General features: G+C 38.9%; 2 protein-coding genes across 2 annotated transcripts; both read right to left on the minus strand.

The window, feature by feature from the left end:
• Positions 1-4305: 4305 nt before the first annotated feature.
• On the minus strand, positions 4306-12233 carry LOC121902541 (putative monooxygenase p33MONOX). Its single transcript, XM_042419892.1, has 8 exons — positions 12096-12233; positions 11025-11147; positions 10661-10848; positions 10352-10463; positions 9940-10067; positions 6384-6571; positions 5960-6126; positions 4306-5420 (listed from the first exon to the last, which is right to left on the minus strand). Exons 2-8 carry the CDS (start codon positions 11050-11052, stop codon positions 5215-5217), a joined length of 1017 nt encoding a protein of 338 aa, XP_042275826.1. The 5' UTR covers positions 11053-11147; positions 12096-12233; the 3' UTR covers positions 4306-5214.
• Positions 12234-13175: 942 nt separating this feature from the next.
• On the minus strand, positions 13176-14558 carry LOC121902213 (C-X-C motif chemokine 10-like). The gene is made up of 4 exons (XM_042419471.1): positions 14374-14558; positions 14049-14166; positions 13609-13686; positions 13176-13431 (listed from the first exon to the last, which is right to left on the minus strand). Exons 1-4 carry the CDS (start codon positions 14435-14437, stop codon positions 13362-13364), a joined length of 330 nt encoding a protein of 109 aa, XP_042275405.1. The 5' UTR covers positions 14438-14558; the 3' UTR covers positions 13176-13361.
• Between the last annotated feature and the right edge of the window lie 1934 nt (positions 14559-16492).

The raw sequence follows: 16492 nt of genomic DNA on the forward strand, positions 1-16492 counted from the left end.
CTCACTGTGAATCAGACCCAGATGTGGTTCTGGAGTCAGATGGCGTAGAATGTACACTACGACACAGCGAACCCACCCAGCAGCACACGTCAAAAGGGACCCCCCTCAAATCCCTCGTTAAGTTTTGTCATCAGCTGTAGATAGCCCCTGAAAAACAGCACATTAGTCATCTCTGGGGTTGGTAACGTTTACACAAACAGGTTGAATTTAATAGATAAGAGATATTATGGATACTTTGAAGATTTGAATGAGATGAAATTCCAGTAAGTCTCGTATGACTCACAGATAACATTATCTCAGTGTCTCTAGTGTTTTTTTCAAGGCATAGTAATAATAATTAAATGAGCAGTTTACACAAAGACACCAAAGAGATGCACACCTTTAAAAGTGTTTATTGCCACTTGACGATAGCTACTAAATATCTATTTATTATAAAATAGTTGAATGAACACACTCAACAGCTTCTGGAATGATTTCCTGCACAATCTCGGTGTCACCCTGACATAAAGTGTTTCTACCACTCCTTCATCTATTAGATGAAAGTTCACACACTCTTCCTCAAAGATGACCTTTATACACATTTAGACTTTAACACTGTTTTCCCAGACATTATTACTAGTACACAAAAAACCTGGATCACTGAGGCAAACTGATCTGCAAAAAAACAAAAAACATGTGGTTTCTTGTAAACCATTACTAGCATTTTTTCCTACATATGTGTCCGGATCATAGTAGTTTGGCCAGACTGGCAAGTCTAAATTGTGTCATATGGGTGTGAGGACTTAAGGTGGAGTGGGTTTTTGTTGTTTTGAGGTTGTTAAGGAAGGAACTTAGCCAGACTAATTATTCAAAATATAGATGAGTAAGTGAGTGCATCGTGTTAGATTGTACAATGAGACCCAAGTGTTTGTTTTAGTGCGCGGTCACGTTGGCAGGGTGTTGCTTGCCATCGCACATCTGTGTGTGAGCTGCATGATCTGTGTGGGATCCGAGATGGGGGTGGGGAGGGGAGAAGACGGGGCTTCGCAACCACGTCATGTCAGACCCAGAGAGAGAGCCATCTGTATTATGTCATGACTGCCGGGGCACTCCACCCTTTGCTCCTGTTTCTCTGTTTCCCCGATTCTCTCCCTTCCAGACTCTCCCACCCACTATTTCTCTTGCTCTAGCTTTATTGCAGAGTGTTTTTGGTTTGGTGGAACTGACACACCTCTGCCCATTTTTTTTTTATGTGCAATGCTGCATGCCTGTAATAGAAATGTGACCCAAGACTAAATATCTTCATCTGGCTTTAATTTTTTTTTACCAAACTTTTAAACCAAATCATGGCTGCGCTTTCTTCATCCATCTTTCTGCATTTCATCTTGTGTCTGTCTACCCATCCCTTTATTTGCCGCTAATAACTGTCCACCTCCAAGCTTTTGATGGGCAGCTCTCTGTCCGCACTTGCCTGTCTCATTTGATGTTCCCCTTCACTCCTCTAGCACCACCTGAAAACCAGACGTGTGGACGCCCAGCAGTCTGTAATTAAGTAAATGTGTTTTCCCTTTAGGAGAAATGAAAGTTAAAGTTTAAAGTTGATGAGAATGTAAGTGCCTCAAGTCAAGGCCGTGCTACTTTTTCAAACCCGTATCCCAAAAAGACCAAATCGAAAGGAGGATGCAGTGCTGACTTATCCTTTTAAAAATAAGGCAACATACAGTATAACTGTTTTGTATCTGCATTCTAGTGTGTTTCTATAAGTAACAACATTACAGCAACAGGCACATCCTGTAATAAATCTACCACATATCATGCACACACAAAGACACACACACGCACACACACACACACACACACACACACACACAGACACTGCTGCTCTCTCTCTCTCACACACACACACACACCGCTCAGGTTAACTTAAGTCACTTTTGGGGTATTTATATAGACTTTGTCCAAATCAACTGGTCTTAAATCTGGTGTGTGTCCCTGAAAGTGACTGAAGTCATATCACACACACGCACATGTTGTCTTAGGTCACTTTTGGGGACATTACATAGGCTTACATTCATTTCCTGGAAACTCACCTTAACCACTGACCAAAAAATCAGTGACTTTTGTCTCCAATTGGACAAGCCGTCCCCAATCTATTGGTCTTAAATCTGAAATTTGTCCCCGAAAGTAGCTTATGACAGACCCAACCACCCACCCACACACCCACTCACCCTCCCATGCACACACATACACACACACGCACACACACACACACACACACACACACACATCAGACAATAACTGCTGAGAGCTTTAATGAGGCCATAAACCCTTCCAGTTCATGGCTGTGCCCACGGGGAAGGACTCTGTTCTCTACTGTTTCTCCCTGCTGGCTCATTGTCTGCTTGCCTGGATGTTTGCTTTGATGTGAAGAGAGGAGGCTGTGCTCTTAATAGTATTCAGATATCGTTGGTGACATTAAAATTTCTGGTACAATAAAATCTTTCTCTCAGACAACAGTAAGACACAGTTAATTAAATCAATGTGTACACACCAGATGACCCGATAGATTAGTCGCCAGAGACGCTGTAATACTCTCCTCCAGATTCTTCTCATTTTTGCCCTTTATGCTTGTGTGGTGAAATTAATTTCCTGTGAGCAATTATCCGTCACACTTTTTTACTTTGTGTAACAAAAATGATGTAATGGCTGCTTTAAACATAATTTTACTGCAGTATACACACTTCTGTTCTTAATTCTAATCTGATGAAGGTCTGAGCAACTAAACAAATAAAATATAAAAGTCAAACTAATGAACAGGACCTTTCCCATGAACTATGCTGAGCTTATTCTGCCATCTTCTGGCCAACAAGTATAGTTGAGGGTTGGTCTAAAATCTTTCCATGTTATCACCACAGGGGTCAAATTTCAGGCAGCTTCATGTATTGAGTGCATGGTAGTGGAAATTTTTATTTGGTGCCAGACTTTTGAGGTTGTTAATTTACCAAAATGATATCACTATTACTTTGATGCACGGTTTACACTGACTAAATATGAATACAATGTTTTCATCAGTCTAGTTCTAGTGGTGAAGGAAGTCCATCACATGTAAAAGTCTGCACTGAAAATGTCACATAAGTAGTTCTTTGAGTATTAAGAGCAAAATGTACTTAAAATATCAAAAGCAACAGTTCAACAACAGCAGCATAATTCAGTAAAATAAATAGTTGACATGGAGCTAAGTTTAATACTGTTGTGTAGTTTAGTCTATAAAAGTGCATCATATCTTATAAACTTGTATTAAAGATATATAAGGACTGTTAAGTCTATGTGAGAGGTAACTATTGACTAAAGCTGTCACTTAAATGTCGTGGAGTAAAAAGTAAAATATTTGCATCTGATTTGTAGTGGAGTTTAAAGGATAAGTTCATGATTTTTCTAATTCTGTCTTCAAACAACAGTCAGGTGCACAAATGAACACTGAAACAAGTTTTTTTAATGCTGCATCATTTTTCCTGTTAGTACTGATCATCAGAAGAGCCCTACCTAATGAGCTTTCAATGTAAATGATGACTATATATCCTCAGATATATATTCAAATATTTATCTGAGGATAATACGAGGCTTCAGTTAGTCAAATCAAATGGAAATATTCCAAAGTCTTTTTAGTATCAAATTACATCTTTGTTTCCCTGTTGAGCTGCAGTGCAGGATGATATAAAAAAGGGAATTTTGTTCTAAAATAACTTTGGAAGACATTCACTTGATTTGACTCATTAGGACCACTGAAGCCTCATATTATCTTCAGAGTCATTTGACTACATTTCTGCAGTGAACAAGGTCTGTGGATTTTGTCCCCCATCACTTATATTAAAAGCTCTTTAGGAAGGGATCCTTTAATGGTCAGTATGAACAATTACGGCAAGCAAAACCTATTTTAATGTTCATGTGGGCACTTGACAATTGTTTTATGACTGAGGAAATTGTGAGCCTATCCTTCAAGTATTAAGTAGCCTGAAACGGAAAGTCAAGTAAAGTATAAGTGTCTCAAATTTGTAGTTAATTACAGTGCTTGACTAAAAGTAAATGGTTAACTTTAAAATAATAAGGGTAAATAATAAAGGCTTAATGTGCATTTTCATGTTGCCTATATTTGCATTATGTTTTCATGAAGAAATGAACCTGAGAACCACTTTTGCTTGTTAATATCAGATTTATTTACAGATGTAGGAGAAAATCTCCCTTGTGCAATTATTTACTGGAATTCATCAACATTTTCAATCAAAACAGCAGGGATTCTTGGATTGTGACACACAAAAAAATGCAAAATTGAAAATGACCACTTCAATGCTTTGTATTCTTATAGCATATTGAAACATATTGTGATTCAATATAAAAATGTGAGAAACCCAACATACAAACTACTATTTAGAATGAACAATGTTGATTTAAAGCAGAATAATATGAAATATACTTAGGTTGAAATAATAATAATTAAAAAAAAAAAAATCACTTCAGGTCAGCAGTCATACTCTTTCGTCAGGTAAAATAAAATGCCAAATAATATATATATAAAAAAGTGGCACGAATGCAAAAAGCAAACACGCTGCACGTTTAGGCACAATATCAGTCATACCTCACTATACTCTGCATGCTAACAGAGAAAAGCACCACACAACTACAAAACTGTGAGCTTATTAAAAAAAAAAAAAAAAAAATACAAATCAGGCCAAAGAGCATTATGGACCGAAATAGCTGGTCAGTTTTAGTATGAGAGGCAATGCTAAAGGGATTAGCTTAAGCAAAGGACTGACGAGATATTTCAACAACTTCAATCTCGTGCCACATCACTGAAAATGGACCGAGGACAACAAGGCAATGCATGCCAGTGCACCCATTACGTGACATAACTACAATAACAATACAAAGCAGTACCATTAGGGATAACAAATCAAGTTATTTGATTTGATGGTTTATTTGGACTAATTAGTTGGAAGAGATGATGTGAAGTACAACAAGATTGCAATCCATCTGAGTCGGGTCCGCTGAGGGATGTAACAGTGCGGTAATGTCTCTGGGGTTGGTGAGCTAAAAGTATAAGTGGTCCTCCATCCCCTCTGTCTCAGTGCAGGGAGGCAGAGGGGATGGAGGAGGCCAGGAAAGAAAATGAGCAACCACACGGAGGAGAAAACTACGGAGCATGTGGTACAGAGGTGTCAGTACGCGGCTGGTTTGGATTCAGAAGCCCGAAGGTGTTAAAACATTCATGTCCCGAGGTTTGAGTTTGTGTGGCCGTGGCGACACCCGCTTGGCGTCGATGCCTGTGATTTCAATCTTAGGGGGCATGAAGTTGGCAGGGTCCTCCACCTTGAGGTTGACTTGGGTGTTGGTGCCATCCATGGTGGAGGACTTCTGCAGGCCGAAGTAGGACTGCAGTGAGAAGCCTGTAGGAGAGAGGACAGAAAATATGGCTTTAATGACCTAACCCTAGTTTTCGTGATCAAGTTTTAGTGTCATGATTGAAAGGCCCTAGTGATAGTTTTTTTAAAACCACAAAAATCTGAAATATGTCCACATACATAATTGGAGAGTTTGGGTTTTGGATAGAAAAACATTTTGTGAATTTCTCAGCTGTTCATAATTTAAAGTATTGGCCTGCTTAACTCCAGTAATTTCTTCATGACTTACAATTATTGTTTCTTTAGAGTTAGTTCTTATATAAAGTCACCTGCCAATTATTAGGAGTGATGGAGAATCCCCCAGTGAGTCTTGAATTGGTGGTGGGGTTACCTTTTTGTTTACATTTGAATCACAGATAGAGGCTTTAATGTAGTCCCAGCCTGACACTGGAAAATTCCCACTGATTTCACATGCTATTGAGTTGCAAACAGGGTTCATCTGTGCCAGTGCTACCAGTACTATTGTATTCAGAGAAAAAACAAAACACTGGGGCACAGGGTTCAACCAAGTATAAATCTCTCACCTGTGCTGGTGTCAGAGCCAGGGTCAGTGGGGGACTTCTGTACCAGAGAGCGAGTTCCAAAGAAGTTCCACCTCTCTCCTCCTCCTCCCTCGTTTCCTCCCATGTCTGTGGTGGGGCTGAGTTCTGGGGTTGCAAGAAATGGCACAGGACTCAGCTGGAACCAGCTCCTGTATTTACGCCAAGATAGAGCATCACATGAACATACAAGCAAAAAAAAGAGCAAGGAGATGCCATATGGCACCTAGTATGAGCAAAACAGAATGTCATATTCAGAAATGCAGCATGTTAGTTCGCTACAGGATGTAGTGTGAACAACAACAACTGTACATAGGCTCTACTTCCACCCATTACAAATACAAGATTTTAGATCAAATAACAGTATGAGCTGAATATGATCTAAATGTTTCAGCTGCATGTTGCCTACCTGCGACTAAGAGCCGGTGATGAGTGGGGACTAACACAGGGGGTGACAGATGGGGTGACCGAGGGTGTAACAGAGGGTGTGACGGAGGGTGTAACGGAGGGGGTGACACAAGGGGTGCCACTCGGGGTGGATTGTGCTGATGTTATAAGCCTGTCCTCCTTGAAGTCCCCGCTTGGCATTCTCAACTTCTGCAGAGAGAAAAGACAAAAAAAAATTCAAACAAACAATGAAAGAATGCCCTCCACTGATCCAGAATCAGCCTGTATATATTACAAAGTGATTAAACAAGGCTTTTTATATCTATAACCACAGTTGGCTGGTTGTTCATTTGTGACTTATGTAGAGCTGCAACCATTAGTTGATTGACAGAAAATCGATCACTAACGATTCAGAATCAGAAACAGATTTATTGCCAAATAGGTTTGTACAGACAAGGAATTTACCTTTGTGTTGTGGTGCATAACAATCAAAATATGCACAAAACTTAATAATATAAAATTTACAAAAAAAATATGTGGGGGAAAGAGCTGTTACAAGTTTAAAGATTAAAAAGTTTAAACTGAGGGCACAGCCTGGTAGCTTACTGGTTAAGACGCATGCCATAACGTCTGCAGTTCAAAGCCGAGTCAGATTTTATAGATATGGATATCATACAGATTTATCAAGAAAATAATCAGCAGATTACTCTAGAATGAAAATAATTGTTAGTGGCAGCCCTAGACTTATGTATCTTGTATAAACAGCAGACCTGTGATGCTATTTTTATCCCATGTCCATGTTAGACTACCATCACATGTTTGTGACAGATTTGTCAGAGACGTAGCATTGATCTCACTTAAAGAGCAAACACTCCCTGAATACACAATACAAAAGGTCAACAGTGTTTTTCTGGAGCTACAGATAAAAAAATAAACAACAAAGTGCGTCACAGATCTTAGGAACCAATAACCTGTCACCCTGTGTTTTGGGTGGAAAAAGAGAGAGAACCTCCTCATGATTAAATTCTGTTAAATATAACAAAATCACTCATATTACTGTCAGAACTAAATTAACCACTGACCAAGAAACCTGTACTATTTAAGAACCAATAATGCAATGAATGTCAAATGCTTGAAATTCACTCAGAAAACTGGTTGCAGATCTATCTGCAGCACCTGCAAGACCACCAGTCTAAACATATACCCTCTGATTTTCTATCAAATCCTCTTCTGTGCAAAAGCTAATTTCAGATTCTGATTATTCTAGCAAACCAAATACATGTTCCAACAATACTTGCCTTAACATCTAGGTTTATTTTGGTAACAATCTCTGATAGGATTTCTGCAATGTTCAGTCTCCATTCAGTGTCGGTATATTTCCATCCATATGTTGGACGTCCTTCTAAACTCACATCCACCTTGAATATTTGGTCCAGTATTCTGCTCAGGACTGTGGCCATTGTGCAAATGAATAACAGGGGGCAACCCCTATGTATTATCTGGGTCATATCCTCTTAGATTTAATCAGTGCCCCAACCCTGCTGGACCCCAGCCAAACTACACAGCCTTTCTAGTAGTTACACGTTGTTCTGAATTTATAAATTAGGGTTAGGGCAGTGGAAAAGTCAAATTTCAATATTGCCTTCTTATTTGTACACCAGTGTAAAAAATGTGTTGCACACTAGCCCCAGTGCCTCTCATGTATTTGTACATGAGGGAAATTTTTATCATCTTGCAATGATAAAATATGTGAGGTACCATCTGAAAACAGCGTGAAGCTTATTTTGAATAACCCCTACATGACAAGACAGGTGGAATAACCCCAGTTTGAACTTCATGTATTAACATCAAGTTAACCTACATGAGGAGCATAAATTGGGGCTATATCCACTCAGGAGGCTAGGGTTAACTTAAATCAGGACACAACGGGCATAACCATTAATAGGTCACCTCGGCAATGTATAAATAATGAAATCTTCCACGGACATTGAAGGTCTGTGATGAATTCATTTTCAAGATTGCCGTTAAATGTAGCTTCGTGTACCGTTAGTTAGCAGCTAGGTGCTAACGGTGACTGCCACATAACAACCTCAAGCTACACAATAAGCATTAACGCTACTGTGTAAGTAACGTTAACGTTAATCTCTTTGATTCTGACTAAGTTATGAGCTCCACTGCAACCTATCTTACGTTGACTCAAGGCTAATAATTGCCGGTTAGATTTATAAAGACATTTGTTTACTCGAGTTAGCTTGAAAGTCAGCTCTACTAGCTAGCCAACAAGGTTGCTGTGCTAACGGCCTGTTAACCGGCCGCAGAATGCAAGTTAACACGCAGCGTTAATAACTTCTTCACATACCTTTTTATAAAAGGATTTCTTTGACGTTCCAGTCCGTCATGTTTCTTCATTTTGTCCATAATTAGCTGTTTTAACAAGTGTAAGGGAGGATTATTTCTCGAAAACACAAGCGACACAACTGTACACAGATCGCAGTAGGCCTCCAAACCGTCCCTTTTTGTTAGGAGCTCCGTGATTGGTCCATCTGAGAAAATAAGGGGGCTCGATTCATTTAAAGGCGTTGCCTGGCAACACTGCTGATATAGCTCCAGTCTATGGGAGCAGCACAGGGCTGATTACGTAATTTGTTTACCAAGATATTCTTCCGTGTCCGGCCTGCAATTACAACAATATTTCTCGCAATAATACTTGCTCATTGTAAGACACCATAATGTTTAAGAAGGAATATTTCCCTGAAAATGTGCTCTTCTGCTCTTGTTTGTTCAGCATCACAAGTTGGACCGATCAATTCATAGCAGGTGAAACGTGAGCATGGTTGATGGGCTGTAGTGGGCAGTGAAACTGGACAAATCTAGACAGAAAATAAAACACAACCTTTGTGCATGGACACTCTCTCAGGTGCTGTGTGCAAGCCATAGGTGCAAGCACAAAGATGCATGCACAGCGCCCTCTTCTGTTCCTTTCTAAAACAGTCTTTTTGCTAAAGCTCCCACCTGGATCCGTGTACAGAAGATTGAGGACAATGTTTAATCATTACAACTGGTCAACATTTAACACAGTTTTTTCTGTGTGTGCCAGTTCAGTTATATTTTGATACTGGAGACATTCTTGTTTTCAGTGTTCATTCTGTGCACCACATTATGATCACGAAAACATATTTTCAGAGCTTGTGTTACATTGTAACATTTTCAACAAAATTTCTCCACTACCTTGGAATCTGTTAAACTGAATCTAGCCAAAAGTCCACTAACGGCAAATAAACTTTAATAAAAGTGAAAAAAACTCTCATACAGTCTCACTTACTGCTGTTTTTTTAATGACATTTCACTCTTAACAGTCTTCACCGGGTATGTCTGAACAGGTATACCTGATGAAAATCAGATCTTTTGTTTACACAAAAACCTTCCAATAAACCAGCACCAAGACAGTGTGCATAAGTTTTTAAAATTGTATTCGAGTTTTACTGCCCTACGACACATATTGCACATTCAGGTGTGCAGAGATAATTTTCCATTATTATTTGAGGCCACATCAAGGCCTCATATATGTTCATACTCACTGGCAGTGTGCCATCAGCCCGTCGGTGAAAGCGGGTCTCCTCAGCAGAGAGGCCCTTGTGAGGTGAATACCCAGTGTCAGTCAGCCCTGCCTGGTGCTCAAACCTCTGGAGGTTTTCCTGGGTGTGCTCTATGTGAAGATGGACATACAGTCAGCAGTGGAAATTAAATTAATCAGTCTTTTAATGTACTGTGATCCATTATAGCAAATTACGCTGCAGCTTGTTCATCCATATTTAGTAGCTAAGACAACAGCCATTGGGAAAATCCCAGGAGGTGAAGCTTATATAACTCTGTGGCATGTAGTGAAGACATTAGTTTATCTGTTTTTTTGTAACTTACATGTCCACATATTTATCAAAATGCAAATGAATGTTCTTCAATTAAGTTACTCAGTTGGTTTTGTAGACTTACTGATCATAAGCGAGCTCATTAAAGAGGTGGCTTTGGCTTTCACCACAGGCACTGGGGACTTGGCTGGCAACGCTGCCTCAAAAGTCGGCATCTTCACACCGCTCTCACCTTCCTGGTTGCAGAGGTTTATACTGTTAGGATTAACTCACAAACCAATTACATAACAAATAGACAAGCACATCAAATGTGAACAGGCATGCACATGCACATTTTCTTCAAGTAACTCTCAGTAACTGTATAAGTAACTCTCAATTCATATCTCCATAACAAATTGGGTCGGAAAGTACAAAAAAAAAAACAGGGAAGCACCTCTGCAGTGTTCCTAAACTTGTGCTGTGGGATGACAGGATCCTTCCAAAAGATGTTGACAGTCAAGTCTGAAGGTGGTGAATTCATGGGGGCGTCCATGTGCTCGTCATAGCTGATATTGCGTCGGGTCATTCCAATAGGAGCCGACATGGCAGAGAAGAGTCCGGGTGACGTGCCAGACTCTATCGCTGAGGCATAATGTATTTTACATAAGTATAATATTTCTGATAACTCTGCAAAACCACCAGCCCATTTCACAAGGTAGAAAATGTATCAATCAGTAGTGAATATATCGATGACTTTGCCAATGAAGACCATGCATTAAACAATTTTTGCCTATTTTATCGTATCCTTCTCCCATTACCTGGCATGTCTCCCTGTCTGGAGGCCATCTCGACACCAGATCAGAGGGGCTGACCACTGGAGAATTTGGAGGGTGACGGTGCGAAGGTCCACTCCGCTTGGCTTTGGACTCCAAACCTGAACACTTCATCACATGACACGACACATGTTTATCATTAGGCTGATAGAGAGGCTTGGTCCTGTGGAAGCAAGGTGTGTAATGCAACAATGGTCAGGCTAGTTGATAAATAAATGCACGTTAATATTCTTATTATGTAATACGTCAGAGAATAAACACACCGTCTAAGACTGGACTTGTATTTACTGTGCACAGCGCATGGTGTCCTGTTTCTGACCAGCCTCAAATAGAAGCAGAGAGTTCAGTTACCGGCAGTGTCATTAATATCAGTTTATGTCAGAATCAGCCTCACATACCGGCCTCTACGTCCATCCATGAAAGAACAGCCAAACTATAAATCATATGAGACTATTTCTCACAAGGAAATTATAGTTTTGGAATAAAGGAAATGGTAGAACTTGTCCTGCAGTTAGTTCCTTGTTTATACACCAGATAAAGCCTCTCTATAGTGCTATTGTGTTATAGTGAACCTGTCCACTTCTGTGACCAGTATTCCTAATCAGCCTGGTCTGAGCTCACTTTCCACTGGAATCCACCTGCATCTTCTCCACGTTAAATCACTGTTGATGGGCAGAAATTCTGTCAGAATTCACCTTTTGCAGATATTTGTTGGTATTTGTAGTCTACTTTCCAGACAGCTGATATCTAACACTGCTCACGTCAGCACTGGGAAGCCAGATACAGTGACTTGCAAAAACAGGAACCGAAGTCACGCCATGGGGGTGTGGGAATAACGTCTACATGTAAACTAATATTACAGCCTATAAACAAAAGCATTTTGGAGTATTTTCCGAGAGACTATGAAAATTATTAAACCGTATCTTGACTGGTATGTTCCAAAATCTCTGCATGCATTAAATTTAATTATAGCCGGTGTCTTTTGAAATATACAGTCATTGGCAGCGTTTAAGGACAACAGCTTGTCATGCATGCTGCAGAATATTAAACACCCACCTCAATATCTCCTCTCCTGTCGAAGTTATTCCGCAGCGGCAGTGATTTTTCTGTCACAGTCGCGCCGATTTGACAGACTGACCGAACAAATACTGTATGTTTGCTCACCGGTTTGGTCATCCATGACTTTTGGACATGTAGAGAGTAAACAGCAGCACCCGGGAACGCGCCTCTCCGTCAGCGGAGCCGGCGGAAGAAGTAATGACGGGAAACTTAAAAAGCCTTGCAGCCTGTTTGGGTGTTAAGTGTAGTGCTATGTGTAATGATTGCCTAATTGTAGTTTTATAGGCAGCAATACCAACAAGCGTGAGGAAAACATGCAATGCTGTTGTATTTCAAAATTGAGATTGATAATAATAGGTTTTAATAGGTTAATAATAGGTTTTCTATTAAATGTGGGTAAGAATTGAAATAGTCTTTTATATGTGATATATATATAATTGTGCCCAGCTTAATATATATGTGTCACTCACTTTATGGGGACAAAAACCTGTTCACACATGACATCACATTGTAGACAAAAAGCTGGTTCCCATTGGTTAAAGTTATTGGGTAGGGGTTGGGGTTCATGTGATTATGGTTATAAGGTTAGGGGTGAGTTTCCAGGGAATTACTGAATGCCAGTGTGTGTGTGTGTTTGTGTGTGTGTGTGTGTGTGTGTGTGTGTGATGGGTGTAGAGGATTACAGCCTATGAGACTCAACTGAGCTGAGCCGCCCCCGTCAGAGCTGAATGGGGACACGAGTGGTGGCAGGATATTGACCTTGTGATCCCAGAGCTTTGGTGTCCTCTGATATCTGACGCATGTAATGACTAGTACAACACATTAATCACATCTAGAGGACACCTTAGGGTCTGATATTTAATGTTTGGCAACCTAAGCCTGCTTGAGATCAGAGGATATGTAAACTGGCACATATGCTGTATATTTCTTGCATTAGCAGCCCTGGACCACAAGGTAGCACTCTTGATATAGGATACAAACAGACTTGGAACAGAAAACAATTACTCAACGCTCCCTTGATTTTCTTTTCTTTTATTATATATATTAACGAAATTACAAAAATGCAAAAAACTTGGTTTACAGCAAATACATCTATTTATCTAAACAAGCTGGTGGAGATACAATAGAATAGATATACAGTGTCAGTATAAATAGAAGATAAATAGAAATAACATTTAATCCATTGTATTTCTACATTGGTTGAAGGTGCATTTGTCAGAGGTCAGCAGAGCCTCTTATTGATCCATGGAGTTAAAGAGACAGTCAGACGGTGGCGGTGACCTGAGTTGAAGTGACTTCAGTTGGTCTGTTTGTTGTAGAAGACTTCTGCTTTCTGGATCACACATAATAACACAAGAAGAATACACATTAGACCCATTACAACAGTGAGCAGAAAGCATTGTGTTACTAAGCACTATTATTTCTATCAAAAATAGTGTTTCACAGAAATATCAATATCATGAGTGCGTGGTAAGTTTATGCTGAAGATGATATTGTTAAGTATACTCACAGGATGTTATTCATGAGTCTTTTCACTGCTTTTAACTTGGGGTTCAGGCAAAAGCGAAGGCCCTTGTTCATGGTGACACTGTTGAAATGGAAAGTAGAAGTGAGTTCAAGTGAACCAACACCTAACAGATGAGTCATGCAGGCAGACTCATTGGTATCGTGATTGTATTTTTTTTTTTTTTTTAGAGATCTCCTTTCAAAAGTCATGGCAGTGCTTGCTTAGATGTCACAGTGTCTTGAGCAGGAGTTAATAATCCTGTTGTTTGTAACTTCAGTGGCTGTTCTCTATTGCTAATATATTTTGGAACAATTATAACTAACTCTGTGCTTTCATTCAGGTCAGACAATTATGTGACATTTTATATGGCATGTCGTTCCTTATAAATGTAGGGCTTTGTTTGAGCTACACTTCTATATCAACTGAATTTTTCAAATACTTACACAATCTCCACTTTGTCACAGAAGGGGGTTGCTGGGTAGATCTGGATGTCTTTTATTTCAGATTTTGGGGGAAATTGATTCCTGACACGTTGACACAGACAATGCTGCCCTTCCTCCACTAGAGAGGAAAACAAGGGAAAAAAAAAATTAATTTAATCAACAATCATTTAGACTGTGCAGAATTCCAGCTCATAGCTACCAACATAGCCAAAATAAACACTTTTTATTCTTGTACTCTCATTGTTTGTCTGTCAACAATACAAACCTAATGTTGTCTATGTAATATTGTCTATCCAAAATGACAAAAGGAGGGATAAAAACTTACTTTGGGTTGCAGAGATGCAGACCACGACAGCCAGGAGCAGTGTCACTTTAATGATGCTCGACATTGTTGGCTTCCTCTTTGGTCAAAATGGCACTGGTGCTAGAAAAAAAATCTTGTTCCTTGTGGTGAAGATGATAGAAAGACGTTGTAATAAGTGTAGCTTGAGTGAAAGACAGAAGGTTAGGTGACAGATGCACTGTGAGGAGTAAAGGATGAGGGTCATCTTTTATACTCTCATCCTTCCTGTGTTCAGGGGAATTTTCCGAGTGGAAAGTGAAACTTCAAAACTGTAAGAAAAAACCCCCAATCATCCCACTCTACTCCTCCTCTAGATATAGTACTAATAATTTGACCAGATTTGACATTGTAATGGTAAATACTGTACATGCAAACACCCATGTAAAGTAAAACTTTTATATCAAATTGTTCCCATTGTTTTCTGTAACCTTTCCACTGTCTCTTATGAATAAAGGCATACAATGCCCAAAAATACTTAAAAAAAGAACACATACACACACACACACACACACACACACACACACATACCTAGTAAGTAAATAAGTAAATTTTATAAAAACTTTATTTATAAAGCACCTTTCAAAACCAGAGTTACAAGGTGCTGTACAATGCAAACAATTGACAAAAAATTGAAAGTTAAAAACAGGAAATATCAACATAAAACACAATACAAACCATAAAAGTACACAGAAGGCAAACACAGAAGTCAGATATACAAACAATAAAAACAATAAAAGTTACACATTACCATTATGAAACAGACGAGTTTTTGAGAGCTTCTTAAAACTATTGACTGACTCAAAACATTTTTTATAACTGGGGGAAGTTATAAGAACAAGTGTAAAACCACAGGCCCCTTTGGTTTTAAGCCTAGATTTAGATCACTTTTAGGAACATTACATAGACTTACATTAATTTCCTGGAGACTTACTCTAACCCTAACCATAACCACTATTTGCCTAACCCTAACCACTGACCCAAAAAACAGCTTTTTACCAATTTGGGACACAGCTTTTGTCCCCAATTGGACAAGACGTCCACAATTAACAGGTCTTGAGTCTGAAAATGTGTCCCCAAAAGTCAGACCACACAAACACACACACACACACACGCACACATTATACAGTAAATGTGTAATCATTTGTGATGGTGGAAAGTAAGACTTTTGTATTCATGTCTTTTTTGTCTACTGACAAAGCTGAGTTGGATTAATTGCATAAAATGACACATGGATGATACAAATAATTCATCAAAGACAAAATAACAACAAAATAAAACCCCAAATAAAGAAAGAAAATAGAATGATGACTTGTTAAAATCCTTTATTTCAGTATATTATTTCACACCTTCTGAAGTTTATCTCATTTGACATGTCAGTGCACTGAATGTTTTCCTGACATACTTGGTGATAGTTTTGAGATGAAAATTTGAATCAAGTTGGTTTTAAATGTTGTATGTGTGACTTATTTTGTATTTGCCAGACAAAGTGTGGGCAGGGGATCTTTGCAGCTTGGGGGTCTGTTCATATTTTGGGCGCATCAGTGGTTAACACCTTTAGCATTTATAGCACCAAATCAAATGTGTGAGTACTCTGGAAAAAAATGAAGAGAAGTATGATTTCATTTCTTTCCACAGTGGTTGCGTGGTAGTTTTCTACTGTAATGACACGTTTGCAATGTAAATAAATCAGTATGATCAACATTATCTGATGGGCTCCATGAATATCTTTTCTTTATATATGTGTATATATATATATATATATATATATATATATATATATATATATATATATATATATATATATATATATATATATATATATATATATATATATATATATATATATATTCTGTAGTTGATCTGGAACAATATGCCCTTCCAAGGCCACAGGCTTGTAGGTAAATGCTTGGTTTCAGCAGAAGCAGTGGTTTAATGTCAGTTTCAGTTTTGTGTTCTCCGTCATTTTTTTCTATGGCAAACTGAAATCCCATCTTACGTCATTCTTTCCTTCTCCATTTTTAATGTCCTTCTCTTTTCCTCTTCATTTATTCTAAGAAGGAACAAAATAAAATGAAAATAAAAGTGCATAGTCATCTTCTAG

Source organism: Thunnus maccoyii, chromosome 8, assembly GCF_910596095.1.
Source record: "Thunnus maccoyii chromosome 8, fThuMac1.1, whole genome shotgun sequence".
Lineage (NCBI taxonomy): Eukaryota > Metazoa > Chordata > Actinopteri > Scombriformes > Scombridae > Thunnus > Thunnus maccoyii.